The sequence below is a fragment of the Carcharodon carcharias genome, chromosome 1 (assembly GCF_017639515.1).
Source record: "Carcharodon carcharias isolate sCarCar2 chromosome 1, sCarCar2.pri, whole genome shotgun sequence".
Classification (NCBI taxonomy): Eukaryota; Metazoa; Chordata; class Chondrichthyes; order Lamniformes; family Lamnidae; genus Carcharodon; species Carcharodon carcharias.
Window position 1 is genome coordinate 162835785 of NC_054467.1, and position 26791 is coordinate 162862575.

The 26791-nt window shown below is 40.5% G+C and overlaps 1 protein-coding gene across 7 annotated transcripts in view; it reads left to right on the top strand.

The window, feature by feature from the left end:
• pcm1 (pericentriolar material 1) overlaps nucleotides 1–26791 on the top strand; it is a 170187-nt gene that overhangs the window by 35233 nt on the left and 108163 nt on the right. For 6 of the 7 annotated variants that reach the window (XM_041207250.1, XM_041207340.1, XM_041207506.1 and 3 more), the window contains 7 exons: nucleotides 3004–3113; nucleotides 3905–4115; nucleotides 5549–5747; nucleotides 8627–8812; nucleotides 18965–19149; nucleotides 20869–21089; nucleotides 24664–24809. In XM_041207250.1, coding sequence (XP_041063184.1) covers nucleotides 3004–3113; nucleotides 3905–4115; nucleotides 5549–5747; nucleotides 8627–8812; nucleotides 18965–19149; nucleotides 20869–21089; nucleotides 24664–24809 — 1258 coding nt within the window. The remainder of the gene's footprint in view (nucleotides 1–3003; nucleotides 3114–3904; nucleotides 4116–5548; nucleotides 5748–8626; nucleotides 8813–18964; nucleotides 19150–20868; nucleotides 21090–24663; nucleotides 24810–26791) is intronic. The other variant, XM_041207423.1, reaches the window with a different exon arrangement.

A 26791-nucleotide genomic window follows, 5' to 3' on the forward strand; every position in this document is an offset into this window, starting at 1 on the left:
TGTGAGCATGTTAGAATGAAAGAGAAAGACAATTTTAGAGGAGAAAAGAGTGGATCAATGATTTTAGCCTTTGCTTTTTCCTGATAGAGATGCTTCCTAACTGTCAGATGTATTGAATTCTGCATTAATATGTGGAGTTTTGCTGGATGCACTCCATAACTTATTCCATTTGGATGGCTCCCTGGTATGTAAAGAAATCAGAAAGAAAAGCTATTCCTTAAAAAGGACATAATTTGAACTTGTCTTGAGAAGGGAAAGGGGACTTCTTGGTTTCATTCCATATTTCATTCAGAGTATTATGTACCACATAGCATTTAGTCATATTTTTGTGCACTAGTTTTATGATGGAACAAGTAAAATCCAGGTTTCTTTTACTTAAGATATCAGGATATTTAACTGCTGTTTTGTTCATCAGATTTTGTGATTTTGTTGCTTATAATTAAATTCAATAGATTGTGGTAACTGAGTTAACCAGACCTTTTTCAGTATCATAACTTTTTAACTGAGTCACCTCTACCCCTCAGCGTTCTGTCTCAGTGCAATGATGGCAAAGAATTGTTTGTAACAAGGGAACTGGAAGTTAATGAAATGGCGACAAAAGTTTATTTGACGAATTCCTGAGATTTGGGGGTGTGGCAGTGGGGAAAGGTGGTGCTGCAGTTTGAGTCAGCTCGGCCTTTATGTTCTAGAATTTAGTAGAACAAATGATCTAACTGAAGCATAATGTTTTTAAGGGGAGAGTGGATGCTGGAAGGATATTTCCCGGGCTGGAGAGTCCAGAATTAGGTATCCCAGTCTCAAAACGGGTTGGTCATTTAGGACTGAGATGAGGAGAAATTTCTTCACTCAAAGGGTAATGAATCTTTGGAATTCTCTACCCCAGAGAGCTGTGGATGCTTAGTTATTGATGTATTCAAGACAGAGGGTAGTAGATTTTTGGGTATTTGGAATTGAGGGATATGGGGATAGTGTGAGAAGGTGATGTTGAGGTCTGTGATCAGCCATCATCTTATTGTATGGCAGATGAGGCCTGCAAGGCTGAATAGCTTACCTCTCCTATTTCTTATGCTGTTACAGGATGTAGTTGACCCCTCACATTTTATAACAATACTTAGTCCAGGGCAGAATGTAACGCACCAACGAAAAAGAGTTAGGTAATTTGTTAGGAATTCATTTTGCCAATCTGATTAAAATATGGGAAAGATAGGTTTCTTGTCATTTGTATTGTGCTTTGATTGTCTCTGACACCTACTTAACATATAAAACAATTTGCCTGCAACTTCACATTGCATTAACACCTTGAAACATGAGATTTCTGATATAACTGTTCTATAAGTATAGGACGGAGACCTTAATATTGGTACACTGCTGGGTCCTCTTAAATTGTATAGTTGTGAATGACTTAATGTCCTACACAGAGGCACAAAAAGGAGAGGAAAAATCACTAAGATACTTTGAGGTTTCCCCAATCTTGCACTGATGCCACCCCAACCCCACAATCTCCTGGGAAAGTAAAGGAGAAGAAAATGACTCTCTAACACGTTTGAGTGAAATTTGATGGGGGGAGGGTGGTGGGTGGTCACGCACAAGAGCTTATGGCTCCTGATAAATATAGCAACTTGCCCTCCAGCTAAATTGCCCTGCTCATTCAGAAACTTGTTAAGTTTACTTCAAAAGGATTGTAATAAGCTGTAAAAACAAAAAAACTGCGGATGCAGGAAATCCAAAACAAAAACAATTACCTGGAAAAACTCAGCGGGTCTGGCAGCATCGGCGGAGAAGAAAAGAGTTGACGTTTCGAGTCCTTATGACCCTTCGACAGAACTTGAGTTCGAGTCCAAGAAAGAGTTGAAATATAAACTTATATTTCAACTCTTTTTTGGACTCGAACTCAAGTTCTGTCGAAGGGTCATGAGGACTCGAAACGTCAACTCTTTTCTTCTCCGCCGATGCTGCCAGACCTGCTGAGTTTTTCCAGGTAATTCTGTTTTTGTTTTGTAATAAGCTGTATCCACTGCATGTTTTGATAGTTTGCTCCTGAGGATAATGACTGAAAAAGAAATACTTCCAAAGAATTTCTTTCAAAAAGGAGCTAGCAGTGTTTCATTTGAAATTCCCAATTCATTGGTCAGCCTAATACTTAAGTTGCAAAATCTCATGTTTTTGTATTGAGGCAGCACTTCTGCGGCCTCAGATGACCTCAGGATATGTCATTTTTACCATAATTAGGTCTTTTGCCTTAAAGGGCCATACGCTCACGGCTCCACTTGAGCAGAAGAATAATCCAATACTTGTTACATGGTAGACTGTTCTGTCTTTATAAAATTGAGACAATCTCAGACCTTAGTACTCAACTATACCACTACATTTTTAACCCTGAATTCTAAGCCTGTGTCTTCAGCCATTCAGTTTTCACTTTTATTCAAATAAAGTGAAATATCTTGCCAATGCACCCTTTTCACAGGCCTGAATCAAAAGTTTGAATAAAAGGAGATCTGGATAGAGTAGATAGGGAGAAACCATTCCCCCTTGTGAAAGGATCAAGAGTGAGAGTACACAGATTTAAAGTAATTGGCAAAAGCGATAATGAGAAAAAAAATTTCACACAGCAAGTGGTTAGGCTCCAGAACGCGCTGCCTGAGAGTGTGGTGGAAGCAGGTTCATTCAAGGCATTCAAGAGGAAATTAGGTGTTACTTTTCAAATAATCAATCTGCAGGGTTACAGGAAGAAGGCAGGGGAATGGCAGTAGATGAAATATTCATTTGGACAGCTGGTGCAGATATGATGGGCCAAATGATGTCGACCTGTGCTGTAACGATTCTGTGAAAAGCGCAGGTTGTTCACTGAACTTTATTTTGTATAGCAGTTAGTGTATTATACTGAAAATCCATTTAAATTAGAACAGGGTTGTACTGTGGTATAAACTTTGTTACAAAACCCTTAAATATACTGACTACATTGGTTGCAAAAAATTGCTAACAGTTTTTTCTTGTCACCAATAGTTGTAACTGAGACAACTGGTAGTGTTTCGGGACTAAGCATAACATCTGAACTCAATGAAGAACTAAATGATTTGATCCAACGATTCCACAACCAGCTCCAGAACTCCCAGGTATGGGATTTCATTGATGAATTGCCATTGCCAAAAGAGCAAGACATTTTTTACAGTTGTACTCTGCTTTTTTCTGTATTCTTCACCTAATTGAAGGGAATGGGAGAGGAGGGGCTTGGCAGAGGTGGGGAGGGAAGGAAGCTGGAAGATGGGTTTGGTGGGGAGGAATGAGGAGCTGGCAAATGAGCAGCAGAAGAGCAAAACAGGCTATAGAAGCTGAACCGAGGAAGAGGGAGAGACAAGAAAGGAAGGGGATTAGTGGGAAGGTGAGGATAGAAAGAGCGGTGGAAGGGATGGTGACGCCAAGGAGGTGAAAGAAGGGGAGAACAGGAATGCGGGTAGTGTTGGGGTGTGATAATATGCCATTTTTACTCCATTCCTCCCTCCCCTCAAGGCTATCTCGTCGTTTTCACACCACCGCCACCACCACCACAAATGCGTGCTTCTACCCTCGCACTCCCCCTTTCATTCATTCCTTTCTCCTCATCTAGCATTGACTTGAGATTGGGAACTTAGCAGTACTGGGGCTACAAGTAAACCCTCATCCCACCACTTCAGGGAACCATGATAGTGCTCCTTTGTAATAAATTGTATTTCAGAACCAAACCGAGAGATCTTTACATTGAGTATTCTAAAAGATGAGGGAATCTGTGAAATTTTATTTTAAGCTGAATATCATGTCCATTTGAATAAACTTTCCAAAATTTTCGCAAACATGTACAGTTGTTTCTGGTGAAATCATGAATCTGTTGTTCATGTTCTAGTCAATATGTGTACTTTTGCAACTGCAGTCAGTCCCTGACAACAGGAGACGAGCAGAAAGTCTGTCACTGACACAAGAGGTTTCCAGGAGTAGAGGTTCCTCAACTTCAGAACACTTATCAGAACAAAAAGTCCAGCTGGTTAATAAGCTGAAAGTTTTGCAAGGCAAGAAGGAGAGAATGGATAAACTACTTGATGAGTTGCATACACTGAGAGACCAACATGTTAACAACAGTTCCAGTAAGTGCCAAGATTACCATTTGGGCAGTGTGATGACAAATACAAGTTTGACTAATTATGATATTGAAATGGCATCAAAAATGGTTTTGTCCAGAGTTGTTCTATGTATAAATATGGGATTGGCATACCGGATCCTGGGCTTTATAAATATAGAGGCATAGAATACAAAAGCAAGGAAGTTATAGTGAGCCTTTGTTAAACATTGGTTTAGCCTTAGCTGGAAATTTATGTCCAATTCTGAGCACCATACTTTGGGCAGGATATTAAGGCTGTAGAGAGGGTGCGGAAAAGATTTAGAAGAATAGTTCCAGGATGAGTATCTTCAGTTATGTGGATAGATTGGAGAAGGGTCCTTCTTAGGGAAGGTTGAAAGGAGATTTGAAAGGTATTCAGAATCATGAGGGCTCCAGTCAGAGTAGATAGAAGGTAACTATCCCATTGCCAAGAATTGGAGGTTGCAGATTTAAGGTAATTGGCAAAAGAAGCAAAGGCAGCATGAGGAAAAACTTTTACGCAGCAAGTGGTTAGTATTTGGAATGCACTGCTTGAGAGTGTAGTAGAGGCAGATTCAGCCATGACTTTCAAAAGAGAATTGGTTTAGGCACCCAAAAGGGAAAAATGTTGCAGGGCTACAGGAAAAGGGTGAGATAGTAGGATTAGTTAAATTGTTCAGGAGAGAATTGGCGTGGACTGCACGGTCTTCCTTCTGTGCTGTAACCATTCTATGATTAATTCACTCCAGCTACAGACAATCACATTGGCTGGCTGTACTATGGTGATTGATTATGTAATTGAAACTGCTGCATACGTCACATCGGACACAAAGTCCCATTCTCCTGTCACCAGTGTGCTCACTTGACTCATTCGGTCCCTTGTTCCCAAGCTCCCCAAATCCTCCCTATTTCCAGCTTCTTGAACCCCATCCTGCCCCGTTCTGCTTGTTTGATTTTTTTAAGCTACAGCCCTTTTCTTCACTCAGCTCTTGGTGACTGTCTCCAGCCAGAAGGCGCCAAGAAGAATTCTCTCCCCAAACCTCTCCAACTCTGCACCTCCTTGTTCTCCTTTAACACTCATAGAATCATAGAATGATAGAACAGAGAAGTTAAACTTGTACCTTTGCTGGCTTTTCGAAGGCTGGCTATCCAATTAGCCCTACCCATGTGCTTTTTCTCCAATAGCCTCACAATTACTTCCAAACTTGTTGCTCCAATTGCCTAGTTATTAAATCAATGTCAACTTTTAACTCTTGGTTTAGCAAGTGAGAAATGCTTATTTCTCCTCGATAGTGCCAAAGAGCTCAACATTTAATCCACTAATGTTTAGATTAGTGAGATTATATCATTGCACTTTTATGATAAAGATAGTAGGTTAATGTACAGTCAAACCCGCTGAATAAGGTAGTGAAGAGCCTAAATTTTGGTCTTGTTTTCTAGTTTCCTCCAGTGCTCCTGGTGTGTCCTGCTCATCTCACAAGAGTGATCAAAGAAGTTCTATTTCTGCACCGACAGAATGTGGTGCTGCAATCAACAGGGAACCCAGCAGCTTGGCCTCCTCAGCATGCGTTTTGGATTCCATACCCTCACAGCATGAGAATGATGCAGAAGATAATGCTAATCCTAGGAAGAAATTAAAGTATGATTATAAACCAAATGCAATTAAAATCAATGCATACTTCAGTATAGTCCTGCGCCCATTGTGTGTGGTTAAAGCTCACGATTCACAGAAGTGGTCATGGTATCTTCTGATCATTGAGAGTTGTTGAATCTTGTAATTTAGAACATTATTCTCATACACATTTTATCCTCTATTCCTCCTATTTTGTTTTTAACAAATCTAAGGATAAGTGAGGAGGTGGATTTTAATCCTCTTGCATTTGGGGTGAGGTTAAATTGTCAAATTTGTAAAACCTGACCTGCTGCAACTGTATCTGCTTGAGTTCTAACAGTGGCGTGTTTTTGGGCACCCAAGTGACCCACTCTGGGCAGATGGGTTAGTTTTGTAATATGTATTTTGGTAGGCATTTAAATGTAACTTTGGGTTTCCCATGGATTGGAAACCCAGCAACTAATCGGGTAGAAGCAGCTTTTTATAGCATTGCCTGTTGGTTAAAAGGAGCACCTATGATTGTTCCTGCACCACCTTCTGGCACCTTCCGAACTCCACCATCTCTCTTACTTGCTGGTTCACCTATTTCCCACCCCAACCAACCAGTCAATGCTTTCCAGTTGTTGAGGGCTGTCACCAACTGTTCTCGGCCGCAGCTTTCTCCTGCTGATTTTTCCCCACAGCCAGCATCTCAATTTGCTCAGCTGTCGGATGGGAAACCTAGTTAAAAAAAAATTGACTACAGGACTTCTGTGTTCTCAATACTTGAAGTTTTTGCACCACTTGGTCTTTCTGTATATCAGAGCAGAGGTGAGTGAACTTTCATGAGCATGAACAATGAATTAACCAAGAAGACATAATACACAATTGATGATTTTCCAAATAGCGTAGATACTGCTTTAGATCATTTTTCTTTCTAACCTAACCCCACATTAAGAAAAACAAAATTCAGTTAGTAATTTTTTTTACTGTTGCTACAGATAATTGCTAATGTAGAGTCTGTTCTCCTTTCTCCTTGGATATAAAAATCAGCTTGCTCTTAGCAAGTCTCAGATAGTTTGAGCGACTTGATATTTTTCTGACACAGAATGTAACTCCTTAAAAAAATGTTTTGTTGTAAAGATTTAAATCTTTGCTGTAAAATTATTTTCAAAATGCATCATTTTTGTTGCAAGTTGTGATGCTGATTGTCTATATAATTGATAAAGAAATCTTATCTTCCTCAGTTTATTGTCTACTTTGACTTGGAAATGCAGTAGATGAATAGCAAACCACTGATTGATTGCCCTCAAATTTATTATCCCTTCTGTCGAACCAACATGTTGCCATTTGGCCTCTGCTCAGTGCCTCCTGCTGTCTAAAGCTGAGACGCAAGTGGAAAACCCCTTTTAGTAACACTTGGTCTTATTTCTTGTACTGCATTATTATACCAACATATTAAATGCTCTTATGAATTATTTGAACCTTGCTGTGAAATGCAATCTTTATGGGCATTTGCGAGGAAATAAGTGAGAGTAAAAAGCAGTGACTAGCAATGTAAGAAATATGTTTTTATAGTCAGACATGGAAGGAACTCATAGCTGACACCTTTTATCAGAATTCTTTGCCATCTCTTAAGTTGTCTTTTACGGTTAGAAAACCTTTGCATGTTTTGACTCCTTAGAATTTATCCTGAGAGTAGCTGGGCCAAAAAGCACAAGTGGATTCCAACTTTGAACTCCTGCCTTAATTACCTTAATGATCTTAATTATGATGATGGAACAGGTGCTACAATTGGTCTTTCTTTTCTGGCTTAGTGAGGGAAAATTTATTCAGGGTATCCCCTTCTAATCACTATCCTGAAATGTGTAAATGCATGACTGTCTGCCATTGAAATCATTTGACTTATGTAAGCTAAATTGTTCTCTTTAGCTGAATGGCCTGCTGACACATCCAGACTCACTACGAAATAATAGCTCCTTGAGCGGTATAATAGAGAATGCTGGTGGCCATGAGACTTTCTCCAAGAGGTCAATGTCTTCGGGGGAGATGGGAGAAAATTGGAGGAAAAAATATATATGTATCTTCAGTTAGCTCCTACTAAAATTTATCAGATTGAGCAATTTAACACTAACTTACTGTATGATTTCTTCAATAATTCAAACTGTGAAAGTAAGTTAAAGCTTTGCATTATACAAATAATAGAAATTATGCACATTACTGTTGTTACAGAATTTGAACTGAGCAAATCCAAAAGCAAAAAATTGCAGTCAAAATTAATGTTGCTTGAATGTTAAAAATGATTTGGTATTTTCCATTTCAATTCACTTGAGTGGATTTCATTGTTGAATTTTATGGTCTATTCGTTGAGGGCATATCCTAAAGGTGTATTTTTGAGTTGATTTACATGGCAGTCAGAACAATGTTGGTAAAGTTCAAGGATGAGCACTAGTAAAACTATTATTCTGTGCTGCAACACTGACCTCAAAATTTATCAGAGGGAACAGTATTGAGTATTGAATTGCTCACCATGATAAATTTTAGTTATGTGTAATTAATTATGCAAACATTTTTTTCCTCCGAATTTTCTCCCCTCCTACTGTGAAGACATGGGCTGGTTGTGAGGCTAGGATTCCATGGCTAACAGAGGACCCTAGAATATCCCATCCCGTAGCTATTACTAGTAGATGAGCCTGGACGAGGGTTAGTGTTTAATAGCAGTCTTTTGTTTAGCCCACCTTCCCATTTAAGCGTGAGGTTACAGCCTTTAACAGGATGAGCTAATAGGTCTGTTGATAGTGTTATCATTGTTTCGCTTTGATTTAGTTTAAATTTATCATTTCAAGCTGAACTTTTAATAATTTTTTTTATTCTGAAACTGTTACAAACATATGTCATGATAAACTGCATAAACCTTCTTCCTTTAGGAAACTCAAGGAAGTTCACAAGAGGCTAAATGAATTGCGTGAATTGATTGATTACTATCAGCAGACTTCAGATATGATGACTGATGCTGTTAATGAGCATACGAAAGAGGATGATGATGATGAGACTGAGGAAGAGTCCTTATACTACTCTGATCAAGGGAATCCAGAAACAGTTAGAAACATCAGGTTGGAAAAAATAAGCATTGGGGTAAATGTTTCTGCTTACTAAAGTATCTTGAGGGAATGACAAAGGACGACGCTTAGGTTAGTGTGGATTTATTAGTGAAATGTAGAGTTCAGATGAGAAAATATTTTTTTTTTAACTACAATATTTGCATTGTTTTTAATTTGGACAAGCTGGTATGTTTTGTCGAAGCTTTGCTTCGTGCCTGGCTGTGCTGGACCTTACCTGGAACTGTTTCCTGACAGTGGCTGCCGGAAATGACGGAGTACAATTTACCAATTCTATTGCTCCTTATCTTCATTAATACAAAACAAAATATCTAATTTTTAATGACATGGTGTTTTGAGGCCATGTCTGTTTGACTCGTAATTGAACGTTTTTTAGAATCTGAAAGCTTTTCAGTCACTGATCAAAGGCAAATAACTAGTTATCGGCTTCTTAACATGTACCTTTTTCATTGATTTAATTTCCTTTTAAAAAATGAATCTTCTATTCCGTTACACTGCAGCAGCACTTGTGCTTGCTTGAAATATTACATCTGTTTGAGTTCTTTTTTATTCTTTTGCAGGATGTGGGCATTGTTGGCTAGGTCAGCATTTGTCATAATCTCTGGATTATTACCTGAACCACATGCGAATTGGCATAGGACAAATCAGATTAGAGAGATGAATGTGTGGTTCAAAGACTGGTGTAGGAGGAATGGGTTCCGGTTTGTTGGGCACTGGCACCAGTATGGGGAAAGTGGAATCTGTACCGTTGGGACGGTTTACACCTGGGGCATGCTAGGACCAATGTTCTTGCGAGCCTCATAACTAGGGAAGTAGAAAGGGTTTTAAACTAAGCAGTGGGGCCAAGGGATCAAATTTGGGAAGATGTGGTAAATCAAAGAGTAGAGACAAGGCAAAAGAGTAAGGTATTATTATGGGAAATAAGCAACAGACTGTGACAGGAAGGGATAGAGAGAACAAATCTAACAGTAAGTCAACAGATGAGACTAGAGGTTATACAAAGAATAAAAGGATAAAACTAAAGTCTCTGTATCTGAGTGCATGAAGCACTCGAAACAAAACAGATGAACTTAAAGCACACATAAAAATAAATAAGTATGATTTGATAGCCATTACAGAGACATGGCTGCAGGAGGACATGAATTGAACCCTGAATATTGAAGGGTACAGGATATTTAGGAAGGACAGGAAGCTAGGAAAAGGTGGAGGGGTGGCTCTGATGGTATTGTCACAATAGAGAGGGATGACCTACATTCAGGAAACCAGGATGTGGAAACAGTTTGGGTAGAAATGGTAAAGGCAAGAAGTCACTTGTGGGAATGGTGTACAGGTTCCCTAATAGTAACCACATGGTAACGTATAGGCAGACATAATGGGAGCTTGTCAGAAAGGCATGGCAATAATCATGGGAGATTTTAATCCATATATAGACTGGGAAAGTCTGATGGGCAAAGGTAGCCTAGATCAGGAGTTCATAGAATGTTTTCAGGATAGTTTCTTAGAACAGCATACTCTGGAGCCAATCAGAGGGCAGGCTATACTAGTATTGTGCAATGAGATTAATTAATGATCTCATTGTAAAAGCACCCCTTGGTAGCAACCATAATATGATGGAATTTTAAATTCAGTTTGAGGGAGAGAGGAGTGGGTCTGAGACCATGTTTTTAAACTTAAGGGCAATTATGAAGGTATGAAAGCAGAGCTGGCTAAAGTGAATCAGCAAATTAGGTTAAGGGATAGGTCAATAGAGATGCAGTGACAAAGATTTAAGGGGATATTTCAGAATACACAGAATAGATGCATTCCAATAAGTAAGCAAAAGTTCAAGGGATGGACGCACCATCCGTGGTTAACTAGAAAAGTTAAAGATAGTGTCAAACTTCAAGAAAAAGCATAAAATTGTGCACAGACAGGTGGAAAGTCAGAAGATTGGACAGAATATAAGGAACAGAAAAGGATAACAAAAAGATTAATAAGGAGGGGGAAATTAGAGTATGAGAGAAAGCTAGCCAGATTTATAAAAACATAGTAAGAACTGGGAATGTGGAAATCAAAACACAAGAAGATCAACCATGATCTTTTCGAATGGCATAGGCTCAAGGGGCCTACTTCTGTTCCTATTTCTTATGTTTCTATAAATATTTAAAAAAGAAACGAGTTAACAAAGTGAGCGTTGATCCTATAGAAAGTGAGTCTGGAGAATTGATAACGGAAAACAAGATGAATTGCACAGGTATTTTGCATCAGTCTTTCCTATAGAGGATACAGATAACATCCCAGAAGCAGCTTTAAATTAGGAAATGGAAGGAAGGGACAAATGCAGGAAAATCACCAGAGAAGTAGTGCTGAGTTAATTGTTGGAGCTGCGGGTTAACAAGTCTCTTGATCCTCATGGACTTCATCCTAGGGTCTTAAAAAAAAGTGTCTAGTGAGATAATTGATGCATTGGTTTTAATTTTCCAAAACCCTATAGATTTGGAGAAGGACCCATTAGCTTGGAAGATGGCAAATGTAACTCCATTATTCAAAAAGGGAAGGAGACACAAAGCAGAAAACTACAGGCCAGTTAGCTTAACACTTGTCGTAGGAAAAATATTAGAAGCTATTATTAAATAAATTATAGCAGGGTGCTTGGATAAGTTCAAGGTAATCAGGAAGAGCCTGATTTTGTGAAAGGGAAATCATGTTCAACCAACTTATTGGAGTTCTTTGAGCAAATAAGGTGTGCTGTGGATAAAGCGTAACCAGTGGATGTACTGTGCTTAGATTTCCAGAAGGCATTTGATAAAGTACCACATCAAAGGTTACTGCGTAAAATAAAAGCTCATGGAAAAGGGGGTAACAAATTGGCATGGATAGAATATTGGCTGGCTAACCAGGAAGCAGAGAGTAGGCACAAATGGGTCTTTTTCAGGTTGTCAAGATGTAATGAGTGGTGTGCCACAGTGATCAGTGCTGGAATCTCAACTGTTTGCAATTTTTATAATTGACTTGGATGAAGGGATGGATGGGTTGATTGCCAAATTTGCTGATGATGCAAAGATAGGTAGGAAAGAAAGTTGAGAAGAGGACATAAGGAGGCCACAAAAAGATATAGATACCTTAAGTGAGTGGGCTAAGATCTGGCAATTGGAGTATAATATGAGAAAATGGCAGGAAGAATAAAAAGGAGCATATTTTCTAAATGGGAGATTGCAGAGCTCTGAGATGTAGAGGGATCTGTGTCTTAATGCATGAATTGCAAAAGGCTAGTATGCAGGTACAGCAAGTAATTAGGAAAGCTAATAGGATGTTATCACTTATTGTGAGGGGAATTGATTGCAAAAGTAGCGAGGTTATGCTTCAGTTATACAGAGCATTTGTGTGACCATATCTGGAGTACTGTGTACAGTATTGGTCACCTTATTTAAGGAAGAATGTAAATGCATTGGAAGCAGTTCAGAGGAGGTTTACCAGACTAATACCTGGAATGGGCGGCTCATCTTATAAGGAAAGGTTGGACAGGCTTGGTTTGTAACTGCTGGAGTTTAGAAGAGTAAGAGGCTTGATTGAAACATATAAGATCCTGAGGGGTCTTGACAGGGTAGATGTGGCAAGGGTGTTCTCTCGTGGCAGAATCTAGAACTAAGGGCCACTTTAAAAATAAGAGGTTGCCCATTTAAAATGGAGATGGTGAAATTCTTTCTCTGAGGGTCGTGAGTCTTTGGAACTCTCTTCCTCAAAAGGTGACGGAAACAACCCTTGAATATTTTTAAGACAGAAGTGACCATAAGACATAGGAGCAGAAATTAGGCCATTCGGCCCATTGAGTCTGCTCTGCCATTCAATCATGGCTGATAAGTTTCTCAACCCCATTCTCCTGCCTTCGCCCCGTAATCTTTGATCCCCTTACCAATCAAGAACCTATCTATCTCGGTCTTAAATACACTCAATGACCTGACTTCCACAGCCTTCTGTGGCAATGAATTCCATAGATTCACCACTCTGGCTAAAGAAGTTTCTCCTCATCTCTGTTCTAAAAGGTCTTCCTTTTGCTCTGAGGCTGTGCCCTTGGGTCCTAGTCTCTCCTACTAATGGAAACATCTTCCCCAAGTCCACTCTATCCAGGCCTTTCAGTATACCGTAATGGATAGATTCTTGGAAAGCAAGGTGGTGGTACGTTATCAGGGATAGGCGGGATACAGATTTGAGGTTACTATCAGATCAACCATGATCTTCTTGAATGGCGGAGCAGGCTTGAGGTGCCAAAAGGCCTACTCCTTGTGGCCTGTTCTTGAGAAGGCAGTGGTGAACCGCTACCGTCCATGTGGTGTAGATATACCCACAGTGCTGTTAGGAAGTGTATTTTGGTTGAAACTGCTGGTTGATTCATGATCATCCTGGAAAGTACCTTCTAGGAGAGGATTTTTTTGACCCAGTGAAGGAACAGTGATATAGTTCCAAGTCAGGAGCTTGAGTGGCTTGGAGGGGAACTTGCAGGTAGTGGTGTTCCCATGCACCTGCTGCCCTTGTCCTTCTAGGTGGTAAAGGTTGCAGGTTTGGAAAATGTTGTTGAAGGAGCCATGGATGGTGTCGAGCTTCTTCAGTGTTGTTGAAGCTGCACTTATCCAGGCAAGTGGGGAGTATTCCATTACACTCCTGACTAGTTCCTTGTAGATGTTGGACAGCCTTTGAAGAATCAGGACGGTGAGTTATTTTCTGCAGAATTCCCAGCCCCTGACCTGTTCTTGTAGCTACAGTATATATATGGCTGGTTCAGTTTCTGGTCATTGTTGATAGGGGATGATAATGCCACTGAATGTCATGGGGAGATGGTTAGATTCTTCCTTGTTGGAGATTATCACTGCCTGGCACGAACGTTACTTGCCACTTATCAGCCCAGGCCTGAATATTGTACAGATCTTGCTACATGCAGACAACTTCAGTATCTGAGGAGATGTGATTGGTGTTGAACATAGGGCATTCATCAACAAACATACCCGGATCTGATCTTATGATAGAGGGAAGTCATTGATGAAGCAGCTGAAGATGGTTGAGCTGAGGACACTACCCTGAGGAACTAGTGCAGCAACGTCCTGGGACTGAGATGATTGACCTCTAAAATCCACAACCATCATTCTTTGTGCTAGGTATGACTCCAGCCAGAGGATAGTTTTCCCCCCGATTCCAATTGACTCCAGTTTTGCTAGGGCTCCTTGATGCCACACTTGGTCACAGGTGGCCTTGATGTCAAGGGCAGTCACTCTCACCTCACCTCTGGAGTTCAGTTCATGTTTGGACCAGGGCTGTAATGAGGTCAGGAACTGAGTCTCCCTGGCAGAACCCAAATTGATTGTCACTGAGCAGGCTGTTGCTGTGTAAGTGCTGCTTGATAGTGTTGGTGATGACAACTTCCATCACTTTCCTAATGATCGAGAATAGATGTATTGCATGCAGTTCAGAAACATGCATTATAGGAAGGATGTGATTGCACTAGAGAGAGTGCAGAGGAGATTTACCAGGATGGTGCCTGGGCTGGAGAGTTTTAGTTATGAGAAGAGGTTAGATAGACTGGGGTTATTTTCCCTGGAGCAGAGGAGATTGAGGGGGGACATAATTGAGGTGTATAAAATTATGAGGGGCATAGACAGGGTAGACAGGAAGGAACTTTTCCCCTTGGTGGAGGGATCAATAACCAGGGGGCATAAATTTAAAGTAAGGGGCAGGAGGTTTAGAGGGGATGTGAGGAAGAATTTTTTCACCCAGAGGGTGGTGGGAATCTGGAGCTCACTGCCTGAAAGGGTGGTAGAGGCAGATACCCTCATAACATTTAAGGAGTATTTGGATGTGCACTTGCGGTGCCATGGCATACAAGGCTATGGGCCTCGTGCTGGAAAATGGGATTAGAATAGTCAGTTACGTGTTTGACTGGCGCACACTCGATGGGCTGAGGGGCCTTTTTCTGTGCTGTAGACCTCTATGACTTTGAGGTTGACGGGGCAGTAATTGGCCAGATTGGATTTGTCCTTTTTGTGGATCAGACATCCTGGGCAATTTTCCACATTACCAGGCAGACATCAGTGTTGTAGCTGTGCTGGAACAGTTCGGCTTGGAGTCTGGCTAGTTCTGGAGCATGAGTCTTCAGTACTAATGCTGGAACATTGTCTGGGCCCCTAGCCTTTGCAGCACCCAGTGCCTTCAGCTGTTTCTTGATATCACATGAAGTGAATTGAATTGGCTGAAGACTGGCATCTGTAATGCTGGGCACCTCGGGAGAAGACAGATTGATCAATAACTGGCACTTCTGGCTGAAGAATGCCTCAACCTTGGCTTCTATACTGATGTGCTGGTCTCCCCCATCATTGAGATTTGGGATATTTGTGGAGCATCCTCCTGTTAGTTGTTTACATACGAATTAGGAGCAGGAGTAGGCCACTCAGCCCCACGAGCCTGCTCTGCCATTGAATAAGACCATAACTGATCTGATTGTGGCCTCAACTCCATCTTCCACCTACCTGCAATAACCTTAGATTCTTGACAATTAAGTCAATCTACTTTTGCCTTAAAAATATTAATTGACCCTAACTCCACCACTCTCTTGGGAAGAAAGCTCCAAAGACTCATGACTGTCAGAAATATTTTCTTCTCATCTCTATCTTCAATGGGAGACCCCTTATGTTTAGACTGTGTCCCCCAGTTCTAGCCTTTCCCACAAGCAAAAATATCCTTTCAGGTTTGTCTGCCACCATTCGTGATGGATGAGGCAGGACTGCAGAGCTTAGATCTGATACGTTGGTTGTGGGATCACTTAGCTGCGTCTATTGCATGCTGCTTCTGCTGTTTGGCATTCAAATAATCCTATGTTGTAGCTTCACCAGGCTCACAACTCATTTTTAGGTATGCCTGGTGCTGGTGCTGCTCCTGACATGCCCTCTTGCTCTCTTCATTGAACCAAGGTTGATCCCCCGGTTTGATGGCAATGCCATAAGGGGGGATATACAGCCAAGTCTCCAAATTGGCAGTTAGATTGTACCCATTTATGTCTCTTTGTGCTGTCAATCTACCTTGTTGCGAATGTGTCAGGTGCCAAAAATGATGGATTGGGGAACCAGAGAGGGAACATTCTCTTCTGAACGGTTAGTGCAGAGGGAAAGAAAAATGTTTTATAATGTTGGAAAATGGTAAGATAACCTGCCAAATGCAGAGGCTGGTGGAGTGTCAGGTGAGGTCAAGGTGAACCTTGTCACAGTATTGAGGGGGTGAATAAGGGCTGACACTTTGGGAAAGGCATGGTTGAGGACTCTATTTGCTCTGGTGGGGAATTTTGGTTGTTGAAAATGGAAAATGTTTTGAAAGCTGGTATGGAAGGTGTCGTCTTCAGAGCAGATATGCCAGAGATAGGGAATGGAGTTCGTACAAGAAGCAAAGCGGAAGAAATATTCAGGAAATTGTAGGCATGCAATAGACACCTTTGGAAAGTCTATCTCCAGATGTAGAAAGAAGTCCAGTAGGCAAGAGTCTGAAATAGGCCACATAAAGATGATGGAGCGTTGAAAATTTAAGGAAAAATTAATTCAATTCTGTAGATCATGACACAAACCTGAAGCAGCACTGACACATTCATCAATTTAAAGGCTAAAACAGGGAGCCTGAGTAGCTTTGGACCAAAAATGTTCAACGTTTCTTACAGAAAAACTGACATAGCCAGTCACTGGGTCAAAATCCTGCAACTCCCTTCCTAACAGCACTGTGGGTTTACTTACACCACAAGGCCTGCAGAGGTTCAAGAAGGCAACTCACTGCCACCTTCTCAAGGGCAATTAGAGATGGGCAGTAAATGCTGACCCAGCCAGCGAAGTCCACATCCCATGAAAGAATTTAAAAAACACATGTAGTTCCTGCAGTGACACATCTTATTTTGGTAGAAGTATGTATTGAGTTGAAGTAAAAGTTGTTCAGTGTTAGAACAGGTTCAGCCAAATAGAGGGCAGGTGGTGATGCATGGGGATTCACCAAGCCAGTATTCGTGGAAGAAGCGGAAGATTTTGGGGCTCTCTGGAGTCTGAAAGCAAACTTGCAAGAGACAACAAAATCAACGCGAACTTACATGTGGAGAAAGGGGATGTTAGAAGCAATGCGGGCCCTTGAAAACTGAAAACAGTGACGTTAATTAAAATGAAGGAATGGCATTCATGCTGAATAATCACTTTGCTTCAGTATTTACATGAGGAAGAGGTCAAAATGCCAGACACCTCAGGGAGACTTTTAGTGAATCATGGACAGGACTCAAAAAAAAAATTATGTAAGCAAGGTAACAGTCATGGGAAAATTAATAGCACTAAAGAGCGACAAATTCCCAAGTTTTCATTCTAGGGCTTTGAAACAAGTAGGTATGAATATGGCAGATTCCCTAATGATAACTTTCCTAAAAGAACTTTGGAACTGTTCCTTTAGATTGGATAATTGCGCATGTCGCTCTGCTATTTAAGAAAGATGACAGAGGGAAACCGGTGAATAACAGACCAAGTCAGCATAATATCTGTTGCTTGAGTCTATAATAAAGGATAAGGTGACTGAACACGTTGATTTTTCAACTGATCATTGTAAACCAGTTTGTGGGATGAGTGTGTCGCTGGCAAGGCCAGCATTTGTGGCCCATCCCTAATTGCTCTTGAGAAAATGATCAATAAAGCCAGTGGAATGCTGATGTTTTAATCTCGAGGAATAGAATGAAAGGGGTTAGAAATCATGCTTCAGCTATGCAAACCTTTGGCCAGACCAGACCTGGAGTACGAAGCAGTTCTGGGCACTACATCTTAGAAAGGATATTCTGACCTTGGAGACAGAGTTGCATGGGTTTGCCAGAATGCAACCAAGACTTCAAAGATTGAGTTGTGAGGAGAGGTTACACACACTAGAGTTGTGCTGCCTGGAATTAAGATAAACTTCAGTCAAATGACTCCTTTCCAAGTCATTAAGGGGACCAGAGAGGGGAGATTGGGAGAAACTATTTCCACTAGTTGGAGAATCTAGGACTGGGGGCATAGTCAAAAATATTGGAGCCAGAGCTTTCAAGAGTGAAATTAGGCAATACTTCTTTATGCAAATGATGGCAGAAGTTTGGAACTTGCCAGTTCAGTTGTTAATTGAAATTTGAGGTTGATAGATTTTTGTTAGCTAAAGGTATTATGGAATATCGGGCAAAGGTAGAAATGTAAAGTTGTAATTAGCGATGATCTCGTATGGTGGAACAGGCTCAAAAGTGAAAATGGCCTATTCCCATTCCTGTGTCATCATAGAAGTAAAGTTCTTGAGGAATTGCATTTCTATGTTTGAAAATGAGGCAAGAAAACAAGAATATGTTCATGTTGAGAGTTGTTGCAGATGTAGCTGGATAAAGACTTGACGACACAGTTAAAAATAAAGATAGGAGGAAATAAGCTCACCAGAGCAAGAGTTGGGGGAAGTAGTTGATGAGATTGAAGTCTAGTGGGAAGATCTCCAGAGGAGGTCAGGCCAGCAATGGTGTGGGAAATGAAGGTGTTCGGTTGTGGAGTCTTGACTCTGGGCAGGTAGGAGTTGAGAGAATTAGCATTAAGCTGTAACAAGGTAAAGGTCTTTCTACCGTGGAACAAACCTTGCTTCCTTCTGTCAGCAGATTTAATGGTGCAAATTGAGAGGAGATGGATTCGACCAGTGGAGAGACTAACATGGCTAATACTCTGCTAATAGTTCTTAAAAAGATGGTGGATTGGGTATCCCAAATGTAGGCGAAGGAGGCAGATGTGCACAAGGAAGTCTTTTGACTGAAAGAAATGTTTTGATGTTTATTGCTGGAAATTAGTAATAAAAAAAGTTCTAATGGTTTGAAGAAAGCATCGTTGCTTGAAGGATGCTTCATTTATGTAGCCTGAACAATTTTACACAATTTCATTTAATGCCTGGCAACCTGTTTTCAGAAGTGACTGGTATTATTGTTTGGAATAGGAAATATCTAATATGTGTATTTTGCAGCAGTTTTGAAAGCCATTGATTTTTCAGTGGGTAAGTTATAGATTTTAGTTTGATCTTGATTATATACCTGATTAAAGGTGGTGTTATAAGAATTACTATTTGAGCTGTTGCTTACATTTATATTTTAACAGCTATTATGTGTCATTCCCATAGAAATCCACAAAGGTGTAACTGGACAGATATCAGTAGTGCTTCCAGGATGGTGGCACTGAATGGAACCAGTAGCCGTAATGGGAGACTGCTGAACACAGACTGTGAAATCAACAATAGGCCAACAAATCTACAAACTTTGAATGTGCCACTTCCATCAGATGAACCTCACATAAGCTACGTTGAGTGTAAGATCAATAGTTAAGCAAACAAGATGAATTCTTTATACCCTATATACTGTCCAATCATTACCTGTTTGAAGAGGTCAGAACTCACATAAGTCTTTCCTGTATAACTCCAACATCTATCAATAATAAAGTGCCATATTATTGCGCATTGCATTTTATTATTGTGGATTTTGAAGTGTATGCAGTCAACCTGCTCTTAATTCCTGCTCTTGATTCCCCCGGGTGCAATGAAATACATTTAATTCTCATATTTCTAGGCACCGTCTGAGACACTTTTGAGAGGTGGTTGGACCCTCATGCTCTGCAAATGGCCCATGCCATTGAGGTGGCCATTGTCTCATTGTATCTTGGGCCTGGATCAGAATCATGGATGGCTGCAACTTTGAAGCTGGTGCTCGCTCCCATTTTCCACTGGGGTGATGCTCTGAAGGGAAAGCCTAGAATATATTGCTGTGGTAAGAGATCACAGTATCAGCCATGTAAATTCTAATTGGTGATTTTCTACTAATCAGAATGGCTGCTCTAATGGCAACTATCAGGTAATGAAAACCTTGAGAGAGAGAGAGTTGTTGCCATGGCCTGGAAGCCAATATGCATGCTTCACTCCATTCTGATTCATAATGCCTGCAGAGCTGCTTTGGCAGTAAGATCATAGTTATTTATGGCATGGAAAGCATCCATTTGACCCAGTGAGTGCATACCAGCCCTCTGCAGAACAAGCCAGTCAGACCCACTCCATCTGCTCGATCCCATAGCTGTAAGAGGCACCAACTGGTCCCGGGCTGGTTATCTATTGCAGATTCCAGTGAAGCTACTCATTCCATTGGTTCCTCCAAGAAAGACAAATCTCCTAAATTGGCACAAAGCTCAGCCTTAAACTTGAGAGCTCCGCTTATCAGTTATTGCACATTCTTGGAAATTAACTTAAGAGCATGAACGTGGTTGTAATGTTCCTCAAACATTTTTCTTTCCATGGAAATAAATATGAGTTCTAAGTCTCATGATTCCAAAGCCATTGACAAGCTTTTCCTTGGCCTCTGCTTGGAAGGTGGCTTAACTATTCCTATTTGTCTATTTCCCTTATGGTTTGAATTATCCGATGCCACATCCTCCTGAACACCATTTAATTTCCCTGGATAAAAGTATTTGAACTGGCAGTGGGAGTGAGGCAACAAATTCTGCAGGTGGTGATTGAGGTCAGAAGGCTCTTTGAAGCATGTTGCAGGGCCTCTGATTGGTCTGGTCCTCTTCATTTGTCATTTTCTTTCTTAACATTATCGTCAAGAAGAAATCTCTTTCCTGCTACTGCAACTCTGACTTCCTTCTCTGATTCCCATTCATATGATGAATCGGCAGAAAAGGAAGACAGAAGCTGTGTAAGAATAAACGTTGCCTCCTATGGATTAAAGAGACAGAGGGAGCTGATAGCTTGTGCCTTTGTGGAGCATCATTGGGATACCAGGGTGACTGTTTAGAAAGTATGCCACCAACCTTACTATCTCCCACAGCAGACTGGAGAGCAAGTTGTATGCTGTAAATAAAAGTCTTCAAATGACTTCAAACTGAGGATAAATTAAGATGCTTGAACCCCCTGAAGTTCAACGTTTACCTTTCTTTCAAGTGTGCAAGTTGGATCACTTTTTTAATGTATGTAACTTTGAAAAAAGTGTTGGCGCAAAGCAGCTGTAGAATGTTTGGTTTCTTCTATTTACTGTACAGGTTCTCACTACAATGGTGAAAAAGATGAAGGTAGGAATGTTGATGAAACACAGGAACATGAAACCCAGGGGGAATGTGCAAGCGAGGGCACACTATCGAGTCGGCGAAGTAGTTTTGTAGAAGAAGCTGATCAGGATTTTGAAATTCAACAGAAAATTAACAGATTAAATGCTGCTAAACAGAAACTCAGACAATTGCAGGAACTTGTTGCCATGGTACAAGTAAGAACTTGAGATTTTGCTGTTCATGTGTACACAATGTTGAATGTCAAAGTGGATAAGTTATATATTATAGCTTTCACAGTTGCCTTTTGGTTCAACTGAAACATATGCAGCTGGTTAAAACCCTGTTGTGATGAATTTCGGGTTGTGTCACAAAACAATACTGCAATTTGCAGAGTGACCCTTGGATCTGTGAAATCAACAAATCCCACTAAATCTTTGTGTTTCAACACTTCGCTCCAGTTTTCTTCTTAACGCTTATCTTGAAGGTGGTGAATCATAGCAAAGTACAGTCTAATGGGCATGAGCAGTTTTTTTGGAACCTCCCCATGTTATCTTCATGTAAAATACCAGACAGTGAATGTATGTGCATGCTTTGCCTGCTGTTCACTTGTATACTTTTTAGCAAGTTTAACAGGATAATGATCAAGATAGGCAGCCCCAGCTTGCTGATTTCCACAACCACCCCCCCGCCCCCCCCAAATTGCCGTGGGATGCTGAGCAAATTGTAACAACTATTGCACTGCCTTAAATCCAAAACATCGTAAAGTACAGAAACTGACCGTTTGACCTATGTAATGATATGGCGGGTGATTTTAAGCACATACATAAGAAATAGAGTTACTTAATGCTATAACAATCCCAAAATTCCTAATTAACCTGATTCCTAACTACCCGCCTCCTTTAAGGCAACAATCCAAAATAGATTTTAAATTTAAATAGCAAGCCCAGCAGGTTTACCACAGCACCCACTCGACAGTGGAATTCCAAAGGCTTTCCTCCGCCTTTGGTTACTGGACACAGCAGACTTCTGCTAAAGTGGCTAGAGGCTTCCCCAGTGCTGTTTTACATAGTCCTCTTAGATCTTGCATGACTCCCCAACATAGCCTTCCATTCCTCTTTATATATGTTTATCTCTCTTTTATCTGTAAATTCCATTGTTCTATATGTCTTTGGAAATTTACTTCTCCCATAATGTAAAACTCTTTCATGTTATCAATAAACACACTGCTTGGCCTTGCTTATCTTGTTAGCTGTAAACACCCTATCATCCCTTTGAAACCTAAACAACCTCTTCACATATCTAAAATTGAAAATTTCCTTCACACCCTACATGCTAAGCCCTTATCCATGCTTACTCATTAGCATTTCAGATGCCTTTTACCCCTAACTTCTAATAATTTCAAGATTGTTGTCTATCTGATCTAATTCAATTAAATCACACACAACCATCTACACTCACACCCACAAACCTACTTTAACATAAACCACAAAAATAAACTGAAAAAATGTTAGTTTCACGACACCTACCAAGCCTGTTGAGTACTTTTATTCAATGAGCCACTTGGTCAAATTGCACTCATTTCCTATATCCTTGCTATTCCCTTTTATCCAACCATCTATCTAAATTACTTTAAGCTTACAGGCTGTTTAACAAAGGCTTGTGGCAGATAATTCTGACCACCCTGTGTATCATTATTTTCCTGAAGTTTGCATCATTTATAAAAACCTCGCTAACTAGTGCCACTTATTTTGTTTCCTTCCACAGCCACTGAGGCTGATCTACTCTGCAACCTTGGTGTCATACTTGGTTGTAATTTGAGTTTCTGATCCCATATTCTGTCCATTACAAAGATCTCAAAAGCATTGCCTATCTCTGCCTCAACACATTTGCTGCTGAAACAGTCATCCATGCTTTTGTTACCTCCCAACTTGATTATTCTAATGCTCTCCAGTCTCACATTGCACCTTTCAACCACCGGAAACCTTTCTATCTCTCTCCTCTTTTAAGATCCTCTTTAACAGCTATTTATTTGAACTAGTTTTTAGTAACCGCATTTAATATCTCTTTCTCTGGCTCGGTGGCAGTTTTTGTCTGATTCTGCTCCGATGAAGCCCTTTGGGACAATTATCTATGTTATTGCAAGTCATTGTCATAACAGTTCTGATGAAGGTTCTGAGTGTGACACATTAACTTTCTCAATCAGTGCTAACAGACCAGCTGCATGTTGCTTGCATTTTCTGTTTTTATTTCAAATTTCCAATAGCTGAACTTGTTTTCCTTTTGTTTCTCTTGTATTCTTAGCTGCATTCTCATTCCAGTGACCTCTTGCAATTTGGTTTGCCTCTCACTTGTACAATGTAGAACTCACCACTGTTAGCATAAACAAGCAGCCAATTCAAACACATGTAAGAGTTCCAAACTCTAAGAATTCACTCAACAACAAACACCTTTAGACCTAATATCTAACTTTTTAATTAAATCAAACAAGTCCGTTGGTGCTTTTTTTTAAAAAAAAATGTTAACAGTAACTTGGCAAAAGATGTAATTTCATATTTAGTTACTCTGTGCCCTCTGACATATCAAATGTACTCGAGGCCATTAGCCACTGTTTAGCTGATGAAAATTGGGTTAACTGTCACTAGGAGACATTTCTTGTAGGTCCAATTACAACAGCACACATGATAGTTTGGCTGTTGTGCTGACCATAATTGATCTGCAGAGTGGCAAGTAGCTAATGTTAAAGTTCTGTAATTCCATCCGGCTGACTTGTGTTATGCCTAATCTGAGGAATGGTTGCAACAGGAGTTATACTGCATGTACTGAGCTCCTGGTTATCTGCCTCCTACCTAGTAAGGGTTCAAATCAATGTTCCTTCTCATTTCTTTTTGCTGTGTGGGGCCTTTAAAATTGTTGTGCTGTCATACTTATGTAGCATCTTAAATGGAACATTGGTTGTGTAGGGACTGTTTGCTCTTTTGCTTAGTAATTTCCAGAGTCACGTAGATTCAAAAGAATCTAGGGCTTTGATTATTGGCAAGCCAGTTTGAATCGCGAATGGTGTCTGGAGGGTTAGACCTGCCACCATAAACTTGGATTTTTCATACTTCAGATAACCTTACAGGTTTAACCTTTAAAGGGTAGGGTACGGGGGCTTGATGAGCATTAGGAAGCTGACCAGTGATTTGAACTAGTAAGCTATGCATTTTAAATGAGTTAAATTCCATTATTACCATTGTACATATTTGGGAGTACTTAATGCTTCATTCTGCCAATTTCTGCCTTGGTTTTCTGAATTTGGGAGAGTGGGATATATTTATATAAGGAGTGTGTAAGAACTCCATAAATGGTATAAGGAAGCACCCAACATAATGAAGGTAGATTTCTGAGTAGTTTGAATTGCAACTTCTTAGACATCATGAGTGGTTTCCACATCTGGGTGGTCAAAAAGAAAGGAACAATATAACTCTTTCCCCCCCTCCACCTCCCAACCCCCGCCGCCCCCCACCACACTATCATACACCACATCCCTCATCTCGAATGCCCAGTGTTTCTGTGTATTTGCCTCTGGACCAAGAGAAAGATAATAATCAAATGTATGGTTTACTTCAGGCAAAATTCATGGATAAGTACACTAGTGCATTCTCAGTACATGCAACATTTCAAAAGCTACATTGTCAGAAGCCTGGGAATGAACACACTGTTTGCTATAGTTAGCTGTGGAAAGGAGAGGGAGTAAATTTGACAGTAACACGTTTGAGACTGTGATGCCTCCAATCATTCTAATTGCAGGAAGTTCCAGATGCAACTGGTATTGATATCTCTAACTTCCCTGACATTTCATTAACTGAAGAGGATCAGCACAGACAGCAACCAAACAATGCTAGAACAGATGCATCTAGAAGTTCAAAAAAAGTGGCACTGGATGAAGAAAAAAGGTAAGGTTTTTCATTCAAGTGAATCAATCTTATGGCTAAAACTAATGGCAAATCTTCTTGTCTCAGTCACTGTATTTATTGTGCCAAGTGGCTCATTTGGTAACACTCTCTTGTCTTTGGAATTAGAAGATGGCGGGTTTGATTTTTAGGAGTTTGAAGTCAGCATTTTGTCTGATGCTTCAGTATAGAACTCAGATGCTGCTGTACTGTCACATGTCCTGTTCTTTAAACTGAGGCTCATTTGCCTGGTTTGGTAACTTAAACAGACAATGGATATCTCATGCCATTATTAGAAGAGCAAAATTTTTTGATGTCCTGGCAACATTTCTCCTGCTGCCAGAGCTATCAAAAACAGATTGCATGTGGCAACAATGACATGGACTGTCAAAACAGCCCAGTCTGTAGGTTTTGAGTCTGTTTTCACTCATACAAATACAATATAAAAGTGGAAGTTATTCCGCAATAGTTTCTAACAAGAACATAAATAGGAGCAGAGTAGGCCATTTGGCCTCTTGATTCTGCTCTGCCATTCAGTAAGATCATGACTATTCTGATGGTGGCTTTAACTCCATTTTACTGCTTGCCCCCATAACCTTTGACTCCTAGGTAGATCAAAAGTCTAACTCAGGCTTGAATATATTCAATGACCTAGCCTCCACTGCTCTCTTGGGTAATGAATTGTGAAGATTTGTGACAATTTAAGAGAAGAAATTCCTCACCTCCATCTTAAATGGGAGACTTTTTAGAGAAGGTTAAGAGAGGTGATTTTGTGGAACCATTCAAAATCATAAGTGCCTTGACAGAGTAGATAGAGAGAAATTATTCCATTTATGGAAAGCTTGAGAACCAGAGAACACAGATTTAAAATTATTGACAAAGGAACCAAAGGTGACATGAGGAAATAAAAATAGGAAACGCTGGAAAAATTCAGCAGGTCTGGCAGCATCTGTGGAGAAAGGAACAGAGTTAACGTTTAGAGTCCGCGTGGCTCTTCAGAGCTGTAAAATGTTGCCAGACCTGTTGAGTTTTTCTGTTCTTATTTCAGAGTTCCAGCCTCTGCAGTATTTTGCTTTTATCTCGGTGACATGAGGAAAATGATAGCACATGGTTAGGATCTAGAATGTGCAAACAGTAAGTGATGGAGGCAGATGCAATCAGGGCTTTCAAAAGGGAACTGGATAAGCATCTCAAGGGAAAATTTGCAAGACTATGGGGAAGCAGCAGGAAACTAGGACTAGCTGAATTGCTCTTGCAGAGAACCGGCATAGACGTGATAGACTGAGGGCCTCTTGCCCTTTAATTGTTCTATGATTCTGATCTGCAGCAAGAAATTTACAAATATAAAAGTAAATATTGCAGGTGCTGGATATCTGAAACAAGCAGGATGCTGGAAATGCTCAGCAGGTCTGTGGCGGGAGAGAGAAACATAGCTGATGTTTTAGGTTGATCACTTGTCTGTTCTGATGCAAGGTCATAAGCCTGAAATGCTAATCCTGTTTCTGTCACCTCAAATTCTGCCTGACTTGAGTATTTCCTGTCTTTATCTTGCATTGAGGAATTTAAAAACTCCTGTTACTCTGTCAACTTCTTGTGCCAGCAGTAATTAATCCTCAGATACTGAAGCAGCCTATGTCCAAATGCAACAAGACCTGGACCGTATCCAGGCTTGGGCTGACAAGTGGCAAATAACATTCTCACCGCACAAGTGTCAGGCAATGACCATCTCCAACAAGATGGAATCCAACCATCGTCCCTTGATGTTCAGTGGCATCATCATCACTGAATCCCCCACTATCAACATCCTGGGGGGTTACCATTGACCAGAAACTAAACTGAACTGGACTAGCCAAATAAATACTGTGGCTACAAGAGTGGGTCAGAGGCTAGGAATAGTGCGACGAGTAACCCACCTCCTGACTCCCCAAAGCTTGTCCACCATCTACAAGGCACAAGTCAGGAGTGTAATGGAGTAATCCTCACTT